Source organism: Cinclus cinclus, chromosome 15 (assembly GCF_963662255.1).
Source record: "Cinclus cinclus chromosome 15, bCinCin1.1, whole genome shotgun sequence".
Classification (NCBI taxonomy): Eukaryota; Metazoa; Chordata; class Aves; order Passeriformes; family Cinclidae; genus Cinclus; species Cinclus cinclus.
Genome location: NC_085060.1, coordinates 752,294 through 778,906, shown reverse-complemented (window position 1 = coordinate 778,906; position 26,613 = coordinate 752,294). Strand labels below are relative to the sequence as shown.

The window sequence follows — 26,613 nt, the reverse complement described above, 5'->3', positions numbered from 1 at the left end:
TGTACAGGACAGGCATTCCCAGACAGGAGCTCCCAGGGGACTGGGAGAAGGCAGCTTCTTCCCTGAACTTTGCCCCATCTCCCAGGAGAATCCACCTGCCCTCCAAACAGAACAAAAAAAGGCATTTCAAAGCAAACTTGCTGCTGGCATGGGCTGAGGCAGCACATGAAGAATTCCAACCATCTCCTGCTGCACAAAACCACCACAGACCAGTCCAGGCATTTATTTTCCAAGCAGGAAACTGGATCCATCAGTGACATCTCTGTTGAGGCAGCTTTGAGCTGTACAAGGATTGAGACATCAGGTGGAAGCAGCAGAGCAGGGACTGGCTGCTGGATGGTTTTGGAAGATCAAGAATCTGGCTTTTGCTCCTTGGAAAGACAAGGAATTTGTAACAGAGAGATTTTGAGAGGGACCCAGCCAAGTCGAGCCAGGAGTCCCCACTCCTCACAAACATGACAAAGGATGAAGAGCACCAACCTTCCAAAGCATCCAGGAGCCTCCCAAATCCCAGTGAATGGGCAGAGTTTTCTGAACAGGAAAATCATTTGGTCAGTGCTGGGACAGGGACTGGGAGCACGGGGGGCCGTGGTGGGAAGGGTTTCTTGCATAGCTGTTGGCCAAAGCAGACCTGGAGCAGTGCCCTGCTGGGAATGCTCCAGCTGGGATGCAGGGACAGGAGGGAGCAGGAACAGCATCCCCAGGCTCTCCGTGGGGCAGGGTGAGGAGGAGCAGCCAGCTGTGCCATGCCCAACACCACCTGGGCTTGGGAAGGGCAGGAATTCAGCACCCAGCCTCTGGGGTTTTACTGATGTGCTCAGGGGAAATCAAGGAGAAGGAATCCTTGGGCAGGGACCAGAGAAAGGGAGCAGGATGGGAAGACACTTCCTTCCTCCTCCCTGGGGTTCTCCTGACAAGGCAGCAGCAGAGTAATTAATACATTCACTAATTAATCAAAAACCAGTATCTTCCCAATCAGAACCTGGGCCAAATTATAAGGAGGTCTGATGTGGGGGGGAGGGGGGTGTTTGTTTTTTTTTTTTTTCTTTCTTTCAGCCAAGCAGCCTCAGCCAGCCAGATTTTATTTTTCTCCCCCTGCATTTTGGCTTCCCAAGGTTGTGGTTTTTCCCAAGTGGACAACTGGGAATACACCAGGCTGGCCCAGCCCTGTCCCTCTGCCACCACCTGAACACTGTGTGCAAAACCATCCTGCTCCTTCCACACCTCTGCAAGTGCACAAACACCTTGGCTCTTCCTCCCCACGTTCATAACAGCAGGTCCAACAAAACGAGAGGAGGAAATAAATACAGTTCTCTAACATTTTGTTTTTACTCCTTCATGGAATCTTTCCAACGCAACTTCACAAAAGCAGTGTAAATAAAGTCTCCTTTTTTCCTTCTAAAAAGAAGATTGTGTTCCACAGATTCCGTAGTGCAATTGGTTATCTGGTAGAAAAAGAAAAAATATCTTCTTCAGCTCCATGGAGGAAAACTGGAAACAGGTCCACGGTCTCAATAAAAATAGGAAAGTCTGCCCAGGATGGGCTAGAAAGTTCCAGGTGTGTGGGACACACAACCCCTCCAGTCTGCCTCTAGTTGAAGAGGATGGACTCGGGGTCCTGGTTGGCCATCTGTGCAATGTGCTTTAGTACATCCTTTTTGGTAATGATCCCCAGCAGCTTCCTGGAAAATGAAAAAACCTTTTTAATGCACCGACACCATCACAAGGAACCCTGGCAGGCACAGCCACAAGAGCCCCTTGCCGGTGCTGAGGAGGCTTTTGGGATTCCAAGCGACACCCCACAGAAAGCACTGCACCCCCTGAGGGTGGTGAAACACAGACACAGGCTCAGAGCAGCTGTGACTGCCCCACCCCTGGAAGCGTCCCAGGCCAGCCTGCACAGGGACAATTCAGGGCTCTGTCACAAGTGCCTCTGCCAGGCAAGGACAGCTCCAGTACGCAGCCCCAGTGGATCCCAGTGCTGTCCCAGAGCAGGCTCTGAGCCCAGGCCCAGGCCCTTACCCGTTGTGCGTGACCAGGCACTGGCGCAGCCCCAGCTTGCGGAAAATGTCCACCACGATCTCCATGGGCGTCTCGTCCGTCACCGTGAAGGGACTCAGGTCCAGGATGCTCCTGAGCTTCAGCACTGACGGCGAGCTCGGAGGCAGGGGGGGACAGTAGTCAGTGAAACAAATAATTGAGGTGCTCACGATCCCATCCTGCTTCTTCCGGGCGTTTTCTGCACAGAAATATCTGATTTAATATCAGCACTCCTTTCCTTTAACAAACAGAAGGGTTCCCGTTCAGCTCACATTTAATGGCCTTGCAAGTCCTTCCCTCCCCTTTGCCAGAGCTGTTCCCATCCAAGAAGGGTGTGATGGGTTTCCAGCCTTTCTTCTAAGGGAACCATGGAATCATTAAGGTTGGGTAAGACCTTTGGGACCATCAAGTCCAACCATTGAGCAGCACCACCACCATGGTCACCACTAACCCACGTCCTCAAGTGCCACATCCACACCTTTTCTGAACGCTTCCAGAGATGGCGACTCCAGGGCAGCCTGTGCCAGGGCTGGAAAACCATTTCCATGAAAAAATTTTCCCCAATATCCAACATAAACCTCACCCGGGCACAACTTCAGGTCTTGTCCTGTCACTCATTACATGGGAGAAGATCCCCAAAGATCTCCAAAGTTCCACTGCAGGGCAGGATCAGCACATCAGCTTGCCCAAATCCAAGGCTGTTGCACCTCACTGTGATCTGGCCAGGTAAATACAAGTTCTGGAGAACTTTTAACTTCCCAGTTTTTACAGGAGGTAAATAAAATACTTTGTACTTTCACGAGTCACTGATTTGGGTCCCATGCAGAGCAGTTAAAGGACTATTTTTAAGCACTCAACAACTGGCACAGGTTTCATGGACGTCATCAGGGTCAGGAATGGAAAACAAGTCAAGCACTGGCCATCCCTCAGAGCTCCAGAGCAGTGCACACACAGTAGTGGGTACCTGCCCCACTGCAATCTGATATCAGCATTCCAAGGCTTCCTGAGAAGGGGCAGGTGTGGCAGCCCAAACACCAGCCTGGATATTCAGAACACTTTAGAATATTTGGGACATTTTATCGTGAAAACCCAAAACCCATCCTGTCCATCACTGTGCACAGGCTGGGGACAGGACCACTCTTCATGAATCCCTGGAGATACCAAGGAACCCAAGAGCAGAAACTCATGGCGGTTTCACAGAAGGCACATAATATCCTGATGCACTTATTCCTGCATTTTATTCCATTTTGTCCCAGGCATCAGTGACAGGACAAGAGGACATAAGCTCAGGCTGTGCCAGGGGAGGTTCAGGTTGGACATCAGCAAGAATTTCTTCCCAGGAGAGCTTGCCAAGATTGAAGAGGCTGTCCAGGGAGCTTGAGTCCCCATCCCTGGAGGTGGCACTCAGTGCTCTGGGCTGGGGACAAGGTTGGACCCGATGATCCTGGAGGGCTTTCCCAACCTCAACGATCCTGTGACAAGCCACTCTGTCCTTCACACCCAAGGCAAGCAGAGCCCACCCCCACTGCTCAGGGACGCCCCAGGAGCGCGTGACCTCCTCGGGCCACCAACAGCTACCATCAACTTCAGCCGGGCAGCGGCACCTCTTACCGATGGAAATGATGAGGTCCCTCCTGAGCACAAACCCCACGAGGCGCTGGGACGCCCGGGACACCACCACGGGGTACCCGCTGTAGGTGGTGCTGCTGACGACGGTCTCCACGTCCTCCACGGTCATGGTGTCCTGAGTGATGACCGTCAGGGCGGGGTCGTTCTTGCGCGGCCGCATCACGTCCATGGCGCGCGTCTTGTGGGAGAATTCCTCCTTGGCCTCCAGGAACGGGTACCCGTTCAGACGGATGTGGGCATCGTAAATGCCCTCGCGGCCGATGGCGTCGGCCACCCACTTGCTGGTCATGGCTGCTGCCATCAGGGGCACGATGTACTCCAGCCCCCCGGTGAGCTCGAACATGATGACCACCAGAGACACGGTCATGCGGGTCACCCCCCCTGCAACACAGCACGGGTCACGCTGGGATTGTGTCACAGCAGCGTGTCCCACTCCGAGAAAGGGCGGTGCCAGCAGAGCCGGACTGCCCTGCTCAGCAGTGCCAAGCACCTCAGAACAGAGCTGAAACCTCTGTCCCAGCTATAGCACCGAAACTTCTGTCCTGCAACAGCACCCAAACCATCCCTGCTATAGCACTGAAACTTCTGTCCTGCAACAGCAACCCAACCATCCCTGCCACAGCACCCAAACCATCCCTGCCACAGCACCCAAACCATCCCTGCCACAGCACCCAAACCATCCTGTGGTTCAATGATTAAGGCTGGGATGAATTTTAAGAGCAGGGAGCCCAAGCACTCACTCAGCACACCCCCTCTTGACGTGGCCAAGCAAGGCCCAGCTTACCCAGACAGGCGGCGGCGCCCACCATGGCGTAGAGACCAGGGGTGATGCAGTCGGCCCCTGGGCTGCACCAGCCACTGAAGATGGCCCAGTCATGATGGTAGAAAGCCAACTGCTCCATGGCTACCCCCAGCAGCCGGCCTGCAATGGCCCCCACGGCCATGCTGGGGATGAAGAGCCCCGAGGGCACCTGTGGGAACAGGGGGCAGTGAGCAGCACAGCCCTGGGGCTGCCCAGAGCACTGGTGGAACCTCAAACCGCAGTGGCAGGAGCTCAGCTGGAAGGGACGTTGCAAAAGTTATCTAGTCCAACTGGCCTGCAATGGCAGGGACATGAAAACTCCACCAGCTCCATCCACTGCAGGGCAGCTCACACCTGGGAACTACACCTGCAGCTCCACAGGCTGCTCCAAACAACTTCCAAGCAAGGAACAGCTCTAGCTGTGCATTAATGAATGAAGACACTGACGACTTTACAATTAGCTCTTTCATCTAAATCACGTATTTATCAAAAGAACTTGAGGCAGGACAATTTAGGAGCATTCAGTGTCTGGAAAATAGGATGTGGTGCCCTGAGGCACCAGTTTTGTGACGGCATTGATGGCCACACTCAAGCTGGAAGGTTTCTACTGCCCTCAGGTGCAAGCAGCAGGACAAACAAATGCAGCATGTCCCCTTCTGACAGAGCATGGGGGGAACACACACGTCTGGTTAGGGAGGAAACAAAATTCTAAAGCTCCTCAAGAGCATGGGAAGAACATGAGCTCCTTTACAGGCAACCCTCACCTTCATGCCAAAGGTGAAGATGGTGATGAAGACCTTCATGATGAGGGCCAGTGCCAGCTGCCACATGGCCGTGTAGACGCCGGGGCCGGCGGCGCGGTCGGGCAGGTCGTCCCCCTTGGTGCTGTTGAAATCGTTCACATATTCACAGAGCTTGGACGAGTCCAGGATCCCACAGTCGTTGAAGAGCTCGGAGATGAGCTCGCTGGTGCTCATCCTGGTGTACTCGTTGGGGAAGGCCAGGATGGCCGTGATGGCCGTGACCACCAACACCTCCAGCACCGGGTACTTGCCCAGCCGCGTCGTCTTGCGCCGCCTGCACCAGGCGATGTTGCTGCGGATGAAGAAAGCTCCCCAGAGCCCACCAAATATCCCCAGCAGGATGAAGGGCACCAGCTCCAGCAGGTGCCATGGCATGTGGAACTCCACGTAGAAGAGCACGAGGCGGCTGTTGCCAAAGGGGTTGATGGAGCGCAGGGTGAAGGCGGCGACCAGCGCGGCGAAGAAGGAGCGCCACAGCGTCTTCAGAGGGAAGTAGTAACTCACCTGAGGGGACAACAAAGCACAGCTGCTCACCTCAACACTCAGCAGGACCCCAGTGCAGGGACTAAAAGCCAGGACAGAGATCCACGAGCACCGGCTCATTGCCTGCTCCCCCCAGGCTTGCTCTGGAGCTCCGGTTCAACGAGGACCTCAGTGAGTGGGATGGGCCCTGGCCTGCAGCACGTGCATGTGCCCTCTGTGAATCCCTGGAGCAGCTCACTGGGGTAATAAAACCTGTTACACATCAGCCATGAGCTGAATTCAGGGAAGTCTGTGGCTCTGCAAGGTCCAAAGTACCAAACAGCAGTGCCTGTCATCACTGTCACCAACTATTGCTCAGCTGAGCAAATCCATCCCTGCCTTGCTCTGAAATCCATCCCAGCCTTCCTCTGAAATCCATCCTGGTACTCCCCTGAGCTAAACAGCAACAATCCTTTCACATCCAGATCAACAGATTAAGGATTAGGGGGTCCTTGGGAAGAAAAGAGGATTGATAAACCAGAGAAGTTTGTTCCCAGGTACCCTGGGAGACACTCAGGAGAGTGGACGAGGGAAAAGGCCTCAAGCTGTGCCAGGGGAGGGTCAGGGTGGACACCAGGAGGAATTTCTCTAGGGGCTGTGTTTGTAAGCCACAGGGTAAGGTCTGCACTACAGCAGCATGCCAAGGTTACCTCCTCCAGGCTGAAGAGCACTCCTCCAATGGGAGCTCCAAAAGCCACGGACACACCGGCGGCTGCAGCTGCTGACAGCACCTGAGGGACACACAGACACACTCAGGCTTCTCAGCCCTGCCACCCATCCCCTTCTTGCTCTGTCTTCACTTTAATTTGTACAGTGTTTATCTACAGCACGGTCTGCTGGGTCTGGCCTGCTTTAAGACAGCAGGGAAAAGGTGGAGTGAGCCAATTCCCTAAGAAGGAGCTCCAAAAAAATCAATGTTAACATAATAGAACCATTTAGCCCCAAAACAAAACCATCTAGCCCCAAAACAAAACCACATGGCCTCAGCCCCAGAGCGCCAGGCCCATCTGAGCCCCCCAGGCTGGTGTCCCCACTCACCTCCCTGCGCTTGGCCTCGTTCTTGCGGTACTTGGTGAAGAGGTGGCACAGGATGTTCCCACAGCAGCAGGCCACGTGGACCAGGGGCCCCTCCTTGCCCAGGCTCAGCCCCGAGGACACGGCCAGCACCAGCGTGATGGTTTTGATGACCAGCGTCCACTTGCCCAGGTAGCCTCTAATGATGAAACCACTTAAGATAGTTTTGATCTGGAAGTCAAGCACACAAAGCTCTACAGGCTTTCATTCAAGCCCTGGTCAGAGCTCCTCATTTACTGGGCCTTCCCAATCCTGCCCTTCCCTACAGCTCTCCACACAAAGGCAGGAGCAGCCACCTGAGTGGCTGTGACCCCTCAGTGACCCCTCAGGGCCACTGTCCCTGTGGAGGAACACCTAAATCCCTCCTGCAGCAAGGCCAAAACATGTGATTTTCCAAGGGACTGCATGGAGGCTTTAGCATTAGACATGTTTCAAACAGCTTGGAAAAATACCTACATATGAAGCCATCACCTAAAGTGGAATATATTATTCCACAGCATGCACGTGTAAATTTTGGGTGGTGGATCCCTACCTCACATGAAAAACAAGCCACTCACCTCTGGGATCCCTGAGCCACAGGCATAGGGAGCAAAGCCCTTCACCAGCAGCACAGCAAGGAGGGAGAACATCAAGGCCCAGATGACATACATTAAGTAGTTGAGGATATATGCAAAGGCCCCCTGAAACACAGGAAATTGCCCAAATCAGATGGTTTCAACTGAAACCACATCAGACCTGGGCACTGAAGTGAGCACAGGGAGTCAGCAAGGTCATCCCAGAGTTATCAGCTAAAAATGGAGAGACCTGCCCTAGGTCTGGCCTTTCAAGGCCAGGTTCCATTCTGGGTTAATCATGGCATTCATTCCCCCAGAATGTTCATGGGCAAAACACCATCCAAAGCACATCCTGGACACACCAGTGGCACACTGCACCTGGAAATGTGGCAAGGTTTTGCCTCCCCACATCCCCTCCAAAGACAACACCCACATACGCTGTAGGACCTCAGTGATGAACCACTGACCCAGAGCCTGGACTCCTGGCATCCACATCACCCCAGGGATGCCACGGGCTGGGCAAACAGGGAATTGAGCACAAGAGCAGCTGCAGGCACACATCACCTCTCCGTGGCCAAGGATGAGCTGGGACCAGCTCTTCCACTCGGGACACTTGTCCCTGTCGGTGAAGGTGGTGTTGGACTTCCAGCAGCAGTGCTCGTGGTTGAACCAGAACCCTGCCAAGCACACTCCTTCCTTCAGATCTGTCATCCAGTGGGCAGAGATGTCTATCAGACCTGCCAAGGAACCTGGTTTAAAAGGGGGAAAAAACAGAATTATTTAATGGGCAGACTCAAACACCTGAAAGTCACAGTCTGCCTCACCAATTTTTGATTCACCTCCCAACACACAGAGCTGTGTGGTATTTCTGCCTACAAATATGGAGAGCTAAATGAGAGGATTTGCCTAATTTTGAATAATTTCAATATATTGAAAAGAGCAGGTCAGGAAACAGAGCATGGCTGATGACATTTCAAAGGCTGATTGTGTTCAACCCCCCTGCCCTGCATCACCAGCAATTAATTCTTCTCGATAACTGTTTGTTAAATACAAAATGGGAGGGCAGAGAGGGATGTCCCACATTCCTGGGGGACTCAGACAAAACGTGTCACCAGGATCCAGGAGCTGCACCAACAACAGCAGCACTGTGACAAGAATAACTCTGAATTTGGAGAAAACATTTCCAACCCTAATTTTAAAAAAGAAAAATAAAGGAGGGGAAAATTACAACTGTGCCAAGTAAAACAAGGCAAGCACAGAAGTCAGGTTTTAAGAGGAATCTTCAAGTCACTTTTGTTAATAACTCCTCCAGTCCCAAAACCCTCACACCAAGGCAGAGGCCAGGGACCTCTGATCCACAGGAGCAAGTGGCAGCACAAGCTGCAGAGGCTGCAATAAACATCCAGCAAATCCCCCAGTTAATGACCAACTGGCAAGCAGCCTTCCTGGGTAAACATTAACACAAGATTTCACTCCATCCCTCCTGACAGATGCTTGCTGCTTCCTATAGGGAATCAGCAAATCCATGTGATTTATTCCTGCTACCCTGGGGCCAAAGTTTGTTTCTAAGTAATATTAAAGGTCTCAGCTAGCTGAATTCTGAAAGACACCTCCAAGCAACACCTCTCCCTATCTATGTCTAAGTATAGAAGGAAAAACACCCCCAAAAAAGAAACTCTTGCTGGCAGCCTCTGGCATTAACCCCTTCAGGACCCACGGGGAGCATGAGGCACAGACATTCCCAGCATTTCAATCAGCTCTGCTTTAATGAACATTTTTTTATTTATTTCAGAGATCTATGCCAGCAGCAAACACAGAGCAGCATCCAGGACAATTCTCAGCCTCAGTTTTGTGTTTTGGTTTTGCACAAACATGGCCTCAAAGCACTTAAAAATAATTCCCAGTGAATTTACAAGGCAGCAGCAGAGCCCTCGGTGTCAGCACAAGTCCTCACTCCAAAATCCTGCTGCTGCAAGGATCTCCAGGCCTTGGGGAGGAATAGATCCTGATGCTGCAGTACAGGAATCAGTTTTACCTGGAGGTTTGCTCTCACCTGCCAACAAACCAATGAGGAGCATCAAGAGCCAGCCAGAGAAGGCGTCGCTCACGCTGTGCAGCAGTGCCCACGTGGACTCCTTGCTCCTGTTGGTGATCTGGGAAAGGGTTTGCACAAAGAAACAAAAATCCCTGAGAACTCTCATCCACCGTGGTGTAAATGCTCTAAAACTACTTGGTGACACTGTGACTTTGCTTTGAGGGGGAGAGAAAAAAGCACCTGCTCTGACAGCTCTGGGTGTAGGGAGGAGAATGATCAAGGATCATGGAATCCCAGAATGGGTTCCATGGGAAGGGACATTAAAGATCACCCAGTGCCATCCCCTGCCATGGGCAGGGACACCTTCCACTGTCTCAGGTTGCTCCAAGCCCTGTCCAACCTGGCCTGGAACACCTGCAGGGATCCAGGAGCAGCCACAGCTGCTCTGGGCACCCTGTGCCAGAGTCCCAGGGACACGAGGGGGTCACAGATTTAATGCCAGCAGGGAGGAATGGTCCAGCTGGGAAGCAGGCACTGGTGGCACTGGGAAGGGGCACTCAGCCCTGTCCCAGATGCCCAGGATGGCTGAGGCCTGTCAGTCTCACTGCCCCTGACAGGCACACAAAGGGTGACAGAACAGCCATTGTGTGCCCAGCTCCCAAGGGAAACGTTCCAGTCCAGCACTGCTATTCCCTGTTATTCCAGACACTGCTATTCCCTGTGACAAAGCAAGGCAGGAGCAGGCTGGGGACATGGGCATTTCAGCTAAAGCCCCCCTTGCATTCTGAGCAAGGATTCCTTTAATTGCAGAGTGGTGAAGTCCTGGGAAGGGATTCTGGAAGAACTGAACCAAGTCTTCTCAAACAAAAAAAAAAATCCAATAGAAAGAGCACCATTCAGCAGTGCAAATGTGAGAGCAGAAAACCAGGCTGGCTCTGTGCTCCAAACCCCATCTGTAACAAATCAACTTCTTCAGAAGAGAAGCAGCAACCAATAAACTGCAACACTGGATTTGGTGCTCCTTTTCCTCAAACTGAACTCTCAGCTCCCATCCTAAGGGCAATCCCTCCATCCCAGGGGTCTCTGGGAAGTGCCTCCCTTCCCCAGCAAGAGCCACACATTAATTATCCTGCACTCAGAGCCAGCGAGGAGGAGGAAGAGCAGGAGGAGGAGGAATTTTTACCTCCCTGTGCCTGTCCCGATCCCTGGATTTCTCTCGCACCCAGTCTATGGTGTTAAAATCTTCGTAGGTGCCCACGCCAGGGAGAGGCTCCTCCAGGAAATCCATCATGGTGCTCGTGCCATTCATCCCTCCTCCATTATATGAGGAAAAGCCTGGTGGGGGAGGAAGGAGGGAAATTGAGCAATTCTTAGTTTTCCCCCTCTTTTTATAAAAAACAACCACCCAAACTCATTTAGGAGGAAAACCATGGATTTCAGTGGAAATGAAGAGCTGGTGAGGTGTTCCCTGAGCTGAATACCACAGGCACAGTTCCCAGGTGATCTGTGCCAGGTACACCCTCCCCAGCTCCAGCAGCTCACCTGGACATGGGGCTGTTCCTGGAAACAACTGTTCAGAGCAAAGTAAATCAGCTAGATGGTGCCTTTTCCATAAATCCACGATTTGCCATGGGGATATTTTGCCATCTGAGGCAAGCAGATGGGAGAGGAGAAAAGGAATATCTAGGACTTCCATCAGAGCTGAAGGGTATCCCAGGTGGATGTGGCAAGAATAAGAGCAGGATGGGCAGGAAGGCATGGATGGCAGCAGATAAATAGGGAAAGCAAAGCATCCAATGGAGCCTAGAAAGCAGAAAGTGGTGCTTGGGAAACACCAAACTGGGACTTGCAGCCTCCCTCAGGTGAGAATTCAGCCAAACCAAAAAACTCATAATTAAATAATCTGTTTAGTTAACTAAACCTTACACCATTGCAAAAAATATAAAAATAAAATAAGCATGCATTTATATTAATTGTCATAATGGTAATCAGATTATTTGTACCTTATCTACTTCAGTGTATCCAACAAAAAGTTAACAAAACTGTCCAAACAGTATTCGAAGTCAAACAGGAGGGAGAGACTGGGCCTCCTGTTTTACCTGCTCCAGCCCATGGAAAACAATGCTTAGCTTGGGTGTACATTACCAGAATTCTGGTTCAGGAAGACACTGAATGTTTGCAGTCATTCAGAGGGAAAAACAGAACAACAAAAACAAAAAGCCAGTCAAAACTGGAAGGTGAGGGGGAAGAAGAGGGTTAAAACTCCCAGGCAGAAGGATAATGGTTGATACTTGAGCATATTTAGCCTGCAGATATCACAGGGGCAAAGGTGTCTCCAGATAGGAAAAATAAGGAATTCAAAGAGCTGCCCTCTGCCCCATCATCTGAAGCAGGAAGGGAAAAGAGCTGTGAAGTCTTCCCAAGCCCATCTCCCAGACTGCCACAGCTGCAGGAAAACAAGATGAGTCATGTACAGAACTGACAACCACCACAGAATAACCCCCTTAAAACAGCTCCTCGCTTCACTTGGGACAAAATAAAAAAAAAAGGTGGAGCTCTGCACAGCTCTTCCAAATGCTGAGTGCACAGGCTGTGAGCTCCAGCTGCACTGGGAGGAAAATGGGGCACATTTTCCATGAGGAATCCCTGGTTTTAACAGCAATTCTGAGACCTGAAGCTTGGAAATGCAAAATTAATATCACGGCTTCCAGAGATTCCCCCACTGAAATATCCCCACAGGAAATCCTAATGCTGCTCCCTGATGGATCAGAACCTCCTTGAATAAACCATCCTGACAACAACACGAGCAAGGGGAGAACGTGGAACACAAGTGCCTGGAACTCCTCCTGCCACCTGCCTGGTGCTGCTCCAAGGACAGGAGAGCTACCTGGCACCATCCTGGGCACCTGAACATGTCCCACCTGCAGCCCAGAACAGGAGCTGGCTTTGTACCCACAGGAATGGCCACCTCTCCCAGGAGCACCCCAACCATCCCTGTCTCTGTGCTGCACACAGCAGCCTCTCTCTGGCTATTCCACTGTTTGGGGTTTTTCTTCCTATCTACCAAAAATCTTTCCTAAAAGAAAAGATAAAAGATACAGCTGTGCTAAAGAAAAATATTAATGAAGGAGAGTTAACCAAGCTAATAGAACACCCTGAGAAGCATTTTCTGCACGAAGATGAGATCAGGCACATTCCATGCTCGCTCTCCTGGAATAACTGCCCAGACCAACGACTTTGAGCTGTCCTGGGAACACTCTCCCAGCTCAAAGCTTGTCCTGGAGCACCAGGAACCAGACCCTGGACGAGCTGCAATGACAGAGGGGCTGCAAGTCCTGGATATCCCCAGCAAGACCCTGGTGGCAGCTGCAGGATCCCATCCCATGCACAGCCCCTGGCAGATGGGATGGGCTGATCCCACTCCAGAGCAGATCCTGCTCTCCAGGATCCCTGCCTGCCCTCCTACAGCACCAGGATTTCTATTCCCAAAGGAGAATCCCCAGGTCTCCAGCCATACACAATAGCTCATTTGACAGATGATAATGAGAAAGCATCTTTATATTTTTTTTCAGGGATAATCCAGAACAATGAAATGGCTGACAGCCATAAATATTTATAAAGATCATATTTCCTGCCTAAGCTTGCTGCAAAGCAAGGATCCTAGGATTCCCAGAGAGGAATAAAGAAGGAAGAGGAGCTCTGTGCCAAAACATATCTGAGATGATGGCACAGATCTCTCTGTTTGTAACACCCAGATCTCCAAACCAGAGACAGAGAGTGCAAAGTGACCCTGCTGCAGCTCATTTCAGAGATGTCTCTGTTTTGATCACTCCCCAGAAGGGATTAATTAATGCTCCACTTAAGACCCTGCTGGGCTGCACTTGGTGAAGCTGCAGCACAAAGGCACAGTTTGGTTTGCTGGCCGTCCTGTACTGCCAGCAGCAAGGGGACAGCCAGGGCACCTGAGAGCTCTGCCACTGTTCCCTGCTCCAGCAAACCCCTGAAATGCAGGGGGGTCACAGGGACAGCGAACAACCACCCCACAAAAAAACCCCACAGCCCCCCCAGCCTGGCCCACCACCCTCATCCTGGCTGTGAAACCGCTGCCCCATGGGGACACGGGGACAGAGGGACACGGGGACAGAGGGACACGGGGACACACTCCCCTTGGCTCACATCCCCTTTCCCTCCCTGCAAGGGTCTCCTCACCCTGCCTCAGGCACTCCCCATCCTGCAGGAGCAGCTCCGAGGCTCTGCCTGTGCCATGGCCGGGCACAGGGGGACATTCCCGAGGGACATTCTCCGGCTCACAGCGGCACTCCGTGCATCCTCCTGCTCCTCCTCCTCCTCCTCCTCCAGTCTGATCCCGCAGCGGCGCTGAGCCCTCCCTGCTCCTGGAGTGGCGTCACCAGCACCGTCACCAGAGCCAGCCCCGGGACGGGGGGACACTGCCACCAGGGCCAGCCCCTGCACCCACCATGGGGACATCTCTGGACTCACTCCCACAGCTCCAGCTCCCTGCGGTGCTGGGTCCCAGGGCTGGGCCAGCTCTGCAGGTGGGGTCTCACCTAAGCAGGGCAGAATGCCCCCTGCCCTGCTGCCCATGCAGCCCTCAGGGGGTTCCCAGCACCATGGCCAGGGCAAGTTGAGTTTCTGACCCACCAGCAGCCCCAAGCCCTTCTCCTCAGAGCTGCTCTCCTGCCATTCTGCCCCCAGGCTGGATTTGTTCCTGCCATTACCCTGACCCAGGGGCCGGTTCTGCTTCAGCAGACACCCAGCACCAAAGACCTCCCAAACCCAGCCCTTAACCACGGAGGGACACCCAGACACAGGCACCTCCCATGGGGTGCTCCTAGCACCCCAGCCTGGCACCCTCCCTGCTCTGCAGCCCATTCCCAAAGCTCTGCCCCAGTCCCGATGCAGCACAGGGAAAGTCCTTTATCATCAGCCCCCTGCCAGCAGAGGGTCAGTCACTGCTGCACTGACAGACAAACCCTTTTCTTTTCCCACCCAGCTGACATTTTCCTCTCTGAGTAACTCCCAGGAACGCTCTTTGCTCACTGTCTTTCCAGCAGGCAGGAACTGGATTTTCCTTTTGTCCCCTGGGCACAGTCAGCCTTCAAAGGCTTTCCCAACGTAAGCCCCACCAGCAGCCTTTATCTCTCTTTATTCAATGCACACAGAGCTCAAAGGGGCTGGAGATTAAGTTCCTCGGGCTCCAATTTGCTGGTGATAACTTGTCATTCAAGCATTGTCTGGGAGGCTGAAACTCTGCACACTCCCCACTGTCGACTTTGGTCTCACTGATAAAAGCTCCCGGGTTCTGTCTGGGGTCAAGGAGGAAGGTGGTGAAGAAAGCAGGGGAGATGAGCCAGCTCAAGGCTTCCATTTCAATTTTAATTTAATTTTTAATTTACTAAGAGAATAACTCACTGCTAAATCCTGTTCATGTTTATAAGCACCACGAATCATTCAGGGTAAAGTGGGCACTCAGACCTCTGATCATGGTGTCACAGATGGGTTGGGTGGGAAGGGACTTTAAAGCTCATCCCATCCCACCCCTGCCATGACAAGGACACCTTCCACTGTCCCAGGCTGCTCCAAGCCCTGTCCAACCTGGCCTGGAACACTTCCAGGGATCCAGGGGCAGCCACAGCTGCTCTGGGCACCCTGTGCCAGGGCCTGCCCACCCTCCCAGGGAACAATTTCTTCTTAAATCTAACCTGTATCTTCCCTCTCTCAGTTCAAACCCATCCCTGCCTCAATTCTTGCCTTTAGAGCTCAAAAAGAAAAAACCTTTTCAAAGCCACAAAGAAAAGGAGACCTTCCACCACTGAAACAATTTTGACTCTTCCTCTGAAAGGAGGAGAGAACCTCAGCCAGCTTCAGGTTTCACACCTGGCACCCCAACATCTTCCAGCCAACATCTGCAGTCAGCAGGGGAAGTTCACAGGGAGAACTGAAACTGGCATTTGGGCAAGGAGCTCTTCCCCCTTTAAAATTTCCTCTTTTGCTTCAGTGTCACCTCCCCTGAGGACCTGAGCACCCTGCCAACAGAGAGCCTCATCCAGGGGAAGCTCTCCTTAAGAGTTCAGCAGATCCATGTGCATTCATCCCTCCTCCATGAATTTCACTGCTCAGACTCGAGGAGGAGGAGCAGACCCTCGGGCCAGACAAGGCATGGCAGAGGAAGCACCAAATCCTCTGTGCTGCCACACACAGAGATCCTCTCCACCATGGAAAACCTCCAAAATTACAGAGAAGCAAGAAGGGCAAGGAGGGGACAGTCTGTGCTCATATCACAACCCTCAGGAATGGCGCAGTGCTGCAATTCCATGGACTCACATCCCTCCCTCCTGCCGCTGCCAGCTCTTCTCCACAGCAGCTACTCTGGGAAACACCAGGGAGGACTCTCCTGAAGCCAGAGGACATGCTCCATGTCACAGCCCAGGAGCCACTCAGCGATGGAATCCTGCAAACTCTTCACCCAGGACACACCACACCCACCCTGGGCAGAGGCCAGCAGGACCCACACAGCAAATATTCCCATGAAATCCTATCCAAAGCCACCAGGACACACAGACAGGGGAGAGCTCGTGGGTGTTACCTCCCATCTCCCTCTCCAGTGGAGGGTCATCATCTGCCACGGAGAAATCCAGGGATGCTCCAGCTATTTCCAGCATATCCTCATCACTGGTGGCACTCTGGAAGCTGCCCCGACGATAGCCCTTCTGATCCATGGCCAGAGCCTCTAAACCTGCCAGCAAAGGGAAGCTGTTTAGAGCACAAGCAGGAAAATCCATTTTCCAACCCAGCTGAGACCCTGGAGCCGCAGAGGCTGCACTGCTCATCCCACGGGAGGAGCAATGTCACCCCGATTTCAGGCTGGAATTCCAGTGCTAGCCAGAGAGGAGCCACTCTGATGGATTTATTAAATAACCCCCACACGTGCTCTCAAAAGGTTTGCAATGATTTTTTTTTTTTTGGACCCCACCTATTGTGTTTTATCCTCTTTTTTTTCTTGCCAGGGTCGGGAGTGAACACGCAGGAGATGGAATTTCTTGTTGGGACTCAGGTGTTTATTAATTCTTATCTGTGTTACAGTGAGTTCTACAGCACTTCAAGCTAACAAACTAAAAATGGAGACATATCTCTCTGTCTACGAGGCCTTTTAAGAGCCAATCTGTCCAATTAAGAACTAACACCTAAATTATTTTTACTTTTAACCCAATAACCAACCACCCATGACCCACAATGTGGAATTTTCTATCCAATCACAAAATACCACCCAGACCCATGAAGAAGAAGAAATACAAAACCTCCACCCTAAAACCTCCACCTGGCTTTATGTATATTGCTATATCCTAAGACCTTAATTCCAAATTTTTCACCCCGTGGTACTGCACACTTGTATTCAAACTGCACACCAGTGATCCCAGTTCCATCACTCAATTTTGGAAGCCTTCTCCACGGCCTCAGGTCAAATGCAGTGTTCTCCTGGGGGTCAGTGCCTGTCAGAACAAATATTTCAAAACTCTCAGGTTCCAGGGTTCCAACACCCACCAATCTCGAGGAGCTGCCCATGCCAGACCATGACATGAGACCCATTGTCTCTCCTCCTCTTTGCCAGGACTGCAGAGAAACTACAAAAGCAAAAGATCCGAAAATATAATAATTAAATAGGGAGGGAAGTCAGACATGAGCCCTGAAAACAGCTCTTGCCACATATGAGTAGGAATCTTTGCATCTCCGTGAGAAGACAGAACAACAGAATCATTTCAGACCATCAAGTCCAAATTGTGCCAAATCCCCACCCCACAGCACTGAGTGCCACCTCAAGGGGTGGGGACTCCAAACCTCCCTGGGCAGCCCCTTCCCAAAACAATTTAAAAAAACAACAACTTAAATCTATTTCCTAAAAAAACACACAAATAAATAAATAAATAAACTTTACTCCCAAATTTACCCTAAACCAAAACAAATACGTAATGTCAGCAAGCTTTCCTGTGAAGAAATCCCTCCTGGTGCCCAACCTGAACTTGAGACTGTCCTGGTCCTGCTGGCCACACTGCTCCTGATCCAGGCCAGGTTGCCTACCTGGACTCACTGCTGGCCATGCGCACTTTGCTCTTGCAAACCCTGATTTTCTTGCAGAGAATTCAGAGAGAAACCAACAGCACAGCTCAGAGATATTCCAGGAAGGGAAAACGCCAGCCAGCACTTCCCAAGAGGCTGAATGACACACTGTGCAGAAAACACTTCCTATTGCACAGAAACAGCCACCACAGCACTCACAGAAAGCCTTGGCACTGCACAGCCTGCTCTCTGCTCAGCCTTCCCTGTGCAACACCACGCTCCTTAACTTTCAGGCCATGTTTTCTCACTAAACTGCTGCAGAAGATCCTGGAAAAGAGGGAGCTGAGGGGAGCAGGGTGCTTGGGAAGGCACAAGCAGCTGCACACCCTGAGAGCAGGAGAAACCCAGGAATTCAAAGTTAGTATTTGCCAGCTAATAATGAAAATAATTCAATGGCACTGAAGTGCTGTGATGCTCTTCCAGTGAATTGCTTGCAGGGAGCACAACTCATCCAGCTCCCAGCCTGGCAGATAATTAAGGGAGCTGTGCTACTGTTTCTGGGGCTCGTGTGCAGCATAACATGGTTTTGCAGGGATTTTCCAGTAAGACTCTGCTTGACCAAATATGTGGGAAATGGGGCTAAAATATTTCTGTATTTGTAGAATCCCAGAATGGTTGGGGTGGGAGGGATCTTAAAAGTCCATCCCACTGTAACCCCCTGCCATGACAAGGACACCTCCCACTGTCCCAGGCTGCTCCAATCCCGATGTCCAACCTGGCCTTGGACACCTCCAGGGATCCAGGGGCAGCCACAGCTGCTCTGGGCACCCTGTGCCAGCCCTGCCCACCCTGCCAGCGAACAATTCCTCCCCGGTATTCCACTTAAACCTCTCTGCTGTGCACAGAAAGCAGCAATTCCTGCAGCACAGGCAGTTGCAGTCCCTGCTGGAGGAGCTAAAACCAGAGCAAGGCACCTCCTGCTCCCCTCAATCCCTCCCTGAGCTGCTGCTCATTTACAGTTTTAAAACCCAAATCCATGGCAGCAAACACAGCACCTTCCAGCCACAGCAGAGCCAAGGGAACGCTCGGCAGCACAAGGACAATTCCATGCTCACTTCTCCTGTCAGCTCCAGACACAGGTTTAAGACACTTTTTTCTTACCAAAACACTCCCTCTACAGGTGAGTGATGCTTTCCCGGGCAGAAGGAATAAAATGGAATAAAATTAGAGCGTTCTCACGTTTATCTGATTATTCATTTACCCCAATTCTCCATCGGGAACAGCTGCCAGAACCCCTGAAGCACTCGTACCTACCCCAGGGCTGCTGGTGTCCCCAAGGCCAGAGTGACACCATCCTGCTCCAGCTGCTCCCATCTACCTCCTCTGCCTCTCCTCCGTGCTGCTGCTCCCCACGGCAGCCAGAGAAAGGGAAGCAGCAAAGCAGAAGCCAGCAGGGTCCCCAGGCTGCCTGGAAGTGACTCAATGACAGTGCTGGCAGCAGGAAGCTGGAGCCCTGCTGCCATCCTGCTCAGCCCTCGCTGCCATTTCCAATCCAAACACCGAGCGTTCCAAGGTTTTCTCCTTGTTCCAGGCCTCGGTGGCACCCAGCAGATGGGCTCCCTCAGCCTCACTGCAGGAGTGTCCCAGTGCCACCTTGGGATGGGACTGGGACTCCGAGAGCCCTGCACTGCCAACCTCGGGGTGGCCCTTGCAGCACACAGGACAGGCTCGAGGGTTTCCCAGTCAGAGCATGGAAAAAGCTCCCACAGCATTTTTTCCTGCCTGTCAGAGGAGAGGCTCGACCCAAGCTCCAGCATCACACCAGGAGAAGCCTGCCAGGAGCAGGCAGCAATCCCAAGCAGGCACCTCTGGAGCCATTCCTGCTGTGGAATGTTCTGTGGAACACAAGGAGCCAGCTTAGCCCCTAGTGGCTGTTTCCTCTGGGAAGCCAAAAACCTGGATCACAAGACTGGGGGCTCTTTACAGATCAGCAAATCTAAGCTGAGCTTTGACAGCTCAGGGCTCTCCTTCCTCCCCAGCCTCACAAGGTTCTCACGCACATCCCTTCCCACAAGTACCAGACAAAGTAGGAAAAAAATGCAGAATAAGCCAATTGTAACTAGAGAAAAAAATGTAGCATTTGGCTGTTGGGTCCAACACTCTTAGTGCCTGGCTGGGAGCCACCAGAGCCAGGCTTTCATAGTCCTGGAATGGTTTGGGTTGGAAGGGACCTTAAAGCCCATCCCAGCCCTGCCATGGTGGGTAGCATCTACTATTCCAGGTTGCTCCAAGCCCCATCCAACCTGGCCTTGCACACTCCAGGGAGTCCACAACCTGCCTGGGCAACATCATTGCTCTACAGGTTCCCACCAACACTAAAAAATCCCCACAATTCCCATCCTGAGCAGAGGAAGGGACTCCACGAGGGTGAAACTCCACCTGTGTGTGAACTGAGAGAGCTGGTTTGGATTTTGTTGTATTCCAATCCTTGAGACCTGATCTGAGAAGCCTCATGCGCAGTTGTGCTGGTCAAATCAAGACCCCAGGGAGGGGCCAGCCCTGTGTCCCCACGCCGTGACAACAGAGCTGATAATTTGCCAGAGGCAGTTCCAAGACAGTGGTATTTTCCCAAGCCATTCTCTCCTCCAATTCCCTGTGCTGTCTGAAGTGAGCACAGCCAGCCCTGGCTTCGGCAGAGAGGAAAATACACCAAATTTCCAAGGGCCTGGAGTGACAGGACAAGAGGGAATGGCTTCACCAGGGCAGAGAACAGGGTTAGATGGGATATTGGGATGGAATTCCTCCCTGTGATGGTGGGCAGGTCCTGGGACCGGGTGCCCAGAGAAGCTCTGGCTGCCCCATGCCTAGAATATCCAAGGCCAGCTTGGACAGGCCTTGGAGCAGCCTGGGATGGTGGGAAGTGTCCCTGCCCGTGGCAGTAGATGGTCAAGGTCTCTTCCAGCCCAAACCATTCCAGGATTCTATGCCAGCTCCATTCCCAGGGTGGCCACAGAGGACTCCAGTGTCCCCCGCAGCCTCCCAGCAGGGCAGGAGCAGGATCCTGGAGGAGCTGTCCCTCCTGGGCCAGGGGCACAGAGCTGAGCTGGCCCTGGCACAAGGCTGACCTCTCCAGCACAGGCAAACACATCCTGGGAATGCTGCCTGTGTCCAGCCACGCTGGCCTGAACAATAGGAGGTTTGAGAGCAACTGGGAATTCTACCAGCACAGGCTGAACACAAAGACTTGCATTGTTTTAGGGCTTGTTTGGGGCTCCTCTGCTGCTCTCTGACATGTATTCACACGGGCCCTGGGAGCCAGCACTGCAGGCTCTGCTCTGACATCCCTCCAGCAAGGGAACGGGGCTGGCACACGTCAGGCATGGCAGGGAGCAGCACGTGAACCCTGGCAGGTTTTGGGTTTCCCAGGCACTCGGGGTGATGCGGGAGTCACCGCCGTCCTGGGATGCACAGACACGCAGAGCCCTCGTCCCTCCTTCCATCCACACCAGGACCACCTCTCCTGCAATAACCCACCACTCAGAACCAGCACCAGCCCTTCAAAAGCCAAAATAAACATTGTTTAACACAAATCCAGCTCAGCTGGGAGCACTAGTACATCACAACTCAGAATTCGAACATGTCTTGGTTACTTATTCACAGTTGTCTGCCCCATCCATTGGTTTCACTGCAAAATCTCCTTTTTTACATCCTAAACTCTCTGTCATTACCAGTTTAGCTCTCACTTAAAAAGCCACAATCTCAGCTGAGCCACCTCTTCCCAGGTGTTTCCTCACAACTACCATCTACCTTTCCTTTTTGCTTAATGTTTTGACTAAAACCAGCTCAACATGAAACTGCCCAAGACCAAACACACAGGTAGTTTGTGACCAGTTGAGGGGAGGTTGCTGCTGGACTCTAAGCTGTATTTTCCAGACTAAATCGAGTTTTTTACAGCAGTTTCCACACTCGAACAGAGTGACAGCTTCTCTGCCATTGCTAGCCTCTTGGGGAATCCAGGAAGTGTCACAGCTCCGTGTAGGAGGATCACCCTGTGTTCCCAGCATACCTGTGTGGTTGCTAAGGGATGATCCCGGGTGCCAGCAAACCCTGCACAGCACCCACCCAGCCCTCAGGGCAGGAGTGTCACTGACACATCAAGTGACACTGACACACAGGGGAAACAGCCAGAGCAAACTGGGCTGGTTTCATCCTGGACCATTGGGACAGGGTCCCCAGGGTGTGAGAACAGCCCCAGCACATCTGCCACAAAAACAACTGGAAAATGGCCTGGATGCAAATGGGAAGATGGTGATACCTTGAGCCATGGAATTCCAGAATGAGTGGGATGGGAAGTTACCTGACAGTTCATCTCCCTGCCATGAGTAGGGACACCTCCCACTGTCTCAGGCTGCTCCAAGCCCTGTCCAGCCTGGCCTTGGACACTGCCAGGAATCCAGGGGCAGCCACAGCTTCTCTGGGCAACAAATAAGAGAATTCTCTACTTCCCAAATAAGTACACTACTGGTCTGTGAGTTTGTTCTGTAGTATTTCTGTAAGCTCACTTCCACCTTCCAGGGTGTAAATGTCTCTGCTGGAGTCACACACTGTCCACCACCACAGAGGATCCACACCTTTGAATCACAAGCCTTACACTTATCCCATTCTTCCCATATCTGCTATGTTTAGTTATCTTCCTGAAGCCAAATAACCACTGATAAAATAACATCTCACCTGAAACACCACTTCTTTTTTTTTTCCATTTTCTTTCTCCCTTAATTATCTTAAGAACTATCATGGCTACAAAAGCAAGACTTCAACAGATATTTCCAATTATATTTTATGGTCCAGTTTAGTGTCACGCTTGCCTCGACTCCCAGCTGGAAAAGTGTCATTCCATGCTCTGTGATCTCTTCCAGAGAACACCTTCCCCTTTTGGTGTTCTTTTTAGGATACACTTCTCAGCACACCCCAAAATCCAAAAAGCACCACATGGAACCAGGTCCAGATTCACTCTGATGAGAACTGAGCTCTGCCTCTTGCTCAGCAAGGCAGCAAACCCCTCCAGTACTGAAATACAGGCTACAACAGGTTTAACAGGGGGTTTTCAGGTGCAAAGAGAAGACCAAACACCCAACTTGCACAAAATCCCAGAAGAGAACTGGCTGGGAAAGCCTCCCTGAGGCAGAGCCCAGGCTGAGGAGCCACGTGGATGACCCCAAGCTGCTTCCAGCTGCAGTGGGAATTACACAGCAAGAGCTGAGCACACCAGGTACCTTTCCAAGCCCTCCCTCTACACAATATCCATCCAGCTGCTCAGCACACTACATGGAAATGATTTTATCTGTTTTTATCAAACCACAGGATCTCATTCCACTTACAGGCACCTCCTTGGCTTGAACTGCAAACAAACTCTCCTTCTCTGCTGATGGTTAAGAAACAAACAGAAGTTCCTGAGGGAGGAAGGAATAAAGGCAGCCCTGATTGTGCTGGATCACAGCCCAGCTGCTCTGAACCCCACAGCACTGAGACAGAACAGGCTGGCACAACAGCACAGGGCCAGCACAGCACTGGAGTCACTCTCCAGGCTCATTGAATTTCCAGGGATGGTTCCAACCTCCTCCCAAAGCAGGACACACATTCCAACCTCACCTTGCACCCAGCAACAGCACAAACTGGGACATTTCTGGCTCCAAATATTCTGGAGGAAAAGCCATGAAGAGAAGGGACTATAAAGAAGAAAATCAGGGATATGATGGAAATATCCCATCCCAAAATGCCACCAGTTGCTCTGTCAGACCAAAGTGCTCAGCTAGGCTTGCTCCTGTCCCCAAACTCCAGGGACAACTGCAACATCCTTGTTCCAACTAAAACAAGTGTTCATCCATAGAGAGCAAGGAATGGTGACTTCAACTGCCACAGGGGAGCGTTATGTGGTATACTGGGCAGAAATTCTTCCCTGTGAGGGTGAGGAGTGTGCCCAGAGAAGCTGTGGCTGCCCCTGGAAGTGTCCAAGGTCAGGCTGGACAGAGCTTGGAGCAGCCTGGAGCCACTGTGCCTGGCAGAGGGTGGCACTGGATGAGATTTAACGTCCCTTCCAACCCAAAGCATCCCATGACCTATAAAACCAGGGCTCGCAGTCCCTCACAAACAACTGCAAGTGAGGCTGTGCTGCAGCAGCACGAGTGGGTTGCTATTCCACAGGGAACAATTAAAGGCCTGATGCACAGAACCACCCCCAGCCATGCTGTCACCTCTGTATCACACCTGAATCCAAGCTGCTGGACAAACCTGCTGCACCAGACCGTGACAGGGTCAGTCAGTGCCAGCCCTCACCTGCCTGGGCAGCCTGGGGCTGCAGACATCCCAACTCCCACAGCACCCCAGGGATGTGGGATACTGCACAGAAGAACTCTGTGTGAACATGCTCCAGCTCAGAAATTTGGGGGCCAACTTGCCTTCCTTGACCAGCAGCCACATGCAGCTGGAGCCACAGCTGGTGCTACCTTGCACAACAAGGAGGGAAGAAGAAAATGAGGGACTGTTACAGAGGGAAAAAAATCATCTGGGATTTGGGGAAGGGAGTGGGGAGGTAGATGCAAGGCACAGGAGCACAAATCCAGATTTTAGGAGACATTTTGGCACAGCCAAGTGTGAGGTCACATCCCCCAGCCCATTCCCTGCCCTGTGCACAGGGTGGGGGCTCCCGAGGGGGCAGCTCAGCACAACCAGAAGATGATTTGGCTGCTGCACCCCAAAGAATTCAAAACAATTCTCTATTCTACACAAGCACCACCCAGGCAGCACGTGGAAACAAAAACAACCCTGTTTTTGAGTCCTTGTGGGAAAAACAGGAGTCAGAAGAGCAGCAGTTTCTGCCAGCCATGTCCCCACAGTCTCCCAGGTGCTCCCAGTCCTGTCCCACAGACCCCTGAGCCTGGTGGAACAGAACCACCAACACCTGGAAAATTCCAAAGTGTGCATTCCACATTACACCTGCCCTGAACAGATGTAAAAAGCTGAATTATTATTTCATTCTGGCAGAAAAAAACCTGAGGAACAAGCTCCAAGACTAAGGAAGGCTTTAATGCCTGGAAAAGTCAAAGCTCACAGCATCCAGAGGCTGGGAACATAGACTACCACAGGATTCCCAAATTCCAGCTGCTCTGTTTCTCACCCTGCCTATTCCTGGAGGTTCCTCCAGAGGGGATTTTTTCTTGAGCACCCAAACAGCCCCAGAGGGTCACCAGCTCCACTCTGTGCTCTGCAGCAGGGACAGACAGGAGGGAATCCCATCCCTGTGCTGCCCCATCCCCTTCTGTGCCCCCAGCACGGACATTCCCCTATGGAGAGGTGAGCAATAATTCCAGAGGGTCACTTATCCACCCAACAAGCTGTGTATACCTTGTGCCAAGGATCAGCTGCTCCTGCCACCACTCTGGCACCTCCTGGAGCTGCTGGATGACAAAGAGGGTTTCAGGCAAGGAAGCCCAGTCAGGACACAGAGCCCTTCCCTGGCTGAACTGTGGGGCGGCTGGCACTTCACAAAGGGAACTCACAGAGTCACAGAAGGGTTTGGGGTTAAAGGAGACCTCAAAGCCCACGGGCAGGGACACCTTGCACTGTCCCAGGCTGCTCCAAGCCCCAGTGTCCAACATGGCCTTGGACACTGCCAGGTATCCCGGGGCAGCCCCAGCTGCTCTGGGCACCCTGTGCCAGGGCCTGCCCACCCTCCTGGGGGAGAATTCCCCCCCGGTGCCCATCCAAGCCAGCCCTCTGGCAGTTGGAAGTCACTCACTCCTGCCAGTCACGGCCACGTCCCTGCCCGGCGCGGGGACCACAATGCCCGGGTTCCGTCACTGCCCCGCGCTTCCACCGCCGCTTCTGCAGAGCCCCCGCGTTCCACCGCACCAGGGCCCAGGGCACAGCCGCACACACCGGGAGGGGAAGAGGCCGCGCTGCCGCTCGCTGAGCCCCTCTGGCTCTGTCCCGGCCCTGTCCGGGCCCTGTCCCCGCTCTCCGGCCCCGCTCTCTCCGGCCTGGCCCGTCCCGGGCCCGGCGCCCGCGGCCCCTCCGGCGGCTCCTCCGGCGGGGCGGGAGGAAGGGGCGGGGCGAGCCGCGGTCACACCCTCCTCTGCGCATGCTCATTTCGAGCACGGGCGGAGCGCGCCGGCGCCATCTTGGGTGAGGGCACCGCGCTCTTAAAGGGGCAGCGCCTCGTTCTGCACGGCGGGGATAACGACGCCGGCATCGGGTTCTGTCCTGCGCTATCCGCTCCCGCCCATCGCTCACACCCAACCTCGTCACTGTCCAGCCCCACCCCCGATCCCCCAGCAGAGACTGCCCATTAATGAACCCCACATTGCTGCTGACCCCCCCATCACTGACCACCCCATCACTGACTCCCCATCACTGACCCCACCATTGATCCCCCCTCGTTGTCTCCCCCACGCGAAGCCACCACCAGAGCTCGCTCTGTGTTCACAGTGTCCCCTCCAGTGTCCCAAGTCCCCGTGTGGGGGTCACTAGAGGGCGGCAGCGGCCCGGGCAGGAGTTCCCATTATCATCTTCTCCTTCTTCTTCCTCCTCCTCCTCCTCCGGTTTCACCCAGAGGAGCACGGAGCCCTGCAGTGATCACAGGTTCATGGAATTTTGGGTGCAAGATCCCAGCACTAACCCGTGTCCCCAAGTGCCGCATCCACAGGGCACCGCACCCTGCCCTGGGCAGCTCTGCCAGGGCTGGACAGTCCCGTCCAGGAAGGAATTTTCCCAATATCCAACTTGACCCTCCCCTGGCACAATCTGAAGCGTTCCCTTTTGTCCCGGGAGAAGCAATCCCCACCCTCCCTCCAGGGAGCTGCAGGGAGAGGAAAGGTCCCTCCTGAACCCCCTTTTCTGCAGGCTGAGCTGCTCCATGGGGGAGGAACACAGACCCCATCCCCAGTTTCCTGCCCATTGTTTCCCATGCCCAGGAGCAGCACCAGAGGAAGAACAAATCCCCCTGGCTGGAGGTGGAGCCCAGCCCCATCCCAGCAAGGCAGGGACAGCCCCAGGCTGGTCCCAGCCTGCCGGGAAGGAACT

At 52.9% G+C, this 26,613-nt stretch overlaps 1 protein-coding gene across 6 annotated transcripts; it reads right to left on the bottom strand.

Annotated features, from left to right (window-relative positions):
• Positions 1–1,305: 1,305 nt before the first annotated feature.
• Positions 1,306–25,614, bottom strand: LOC134050260 (H(+)/Cl(-) exchange transporter 5). Of its 6 annotated transcripts, XM_062503215.1 has the most exons (14): positions 25,331–25,456; positions 24,937–24,989; positions 16,067–16,216; positions 10,643–10,794; positions 9,478–9,577; positions 7,989–8,173; positions 7,428–7,550; positions 6,835–7,041; positions 6,447–6,527; positions 5,236–5,778; positions 4,454–4,640; positions 3,652–4,050; positions 2,023–2,239; positions 1,306–1,682 (listed from the first exon to the last, which is right to left on the bottom strand). In XM_062503215.1, exons 3-14 carry the CDS (start codon positions 16,197–16,199, stop codon positions 1,592–1,594), a joined length of 2,418 nt encoding a protein of 805 aa, XP_062359199.1. In that variant the 5' UTR covers positions 16,200–16,216; positions 24,937–24,989; positions 25,331–25,456; the 3' UTR covers positions 1,306–1,591. The 6 variants fall into 6 exon arrangements, with proteins under 6 accessions (XP_062359199.1, XP_062359201.1, XP_062359198.1 ...); XM_062503217.1 differs by lacking the exons at positions 24,937–24,989; positions 25,331–25,456 and adding an exon at positions 25,471–25,614; XM_062503214.1 differs by lacking the exon at positions 24,937–24,989 and having other exon boundaries at positions 25,331–25,464.
• Positions 25,615–26,613: the final 999 nt, after the last annotated feature.

Coding starts and splice junctions, on each gene's coding strand:
- LOC134050260 (XM_062503212.1), bottom strand. CDS start 16,310: ATGAGCAGTGCAGCCTCTGCGGCTCCAGGGTCTCAGCTGGGTTGGAAA. Junction 7,042..7,427: donor GTGGCTCAGGGATCCCAGAG/GTGAGTGGCTTG, acceptor CTTGACTTCCAG/ATCAAAACTATCTTAAGTGG. Junction 4,051..4,453: donor GGGCGCCGCCGCCTGTCTGG/GTAAGCTGGGCC, acceptor GCTGTGTTGCAG/GGGGGGTGACCCGCATGACC.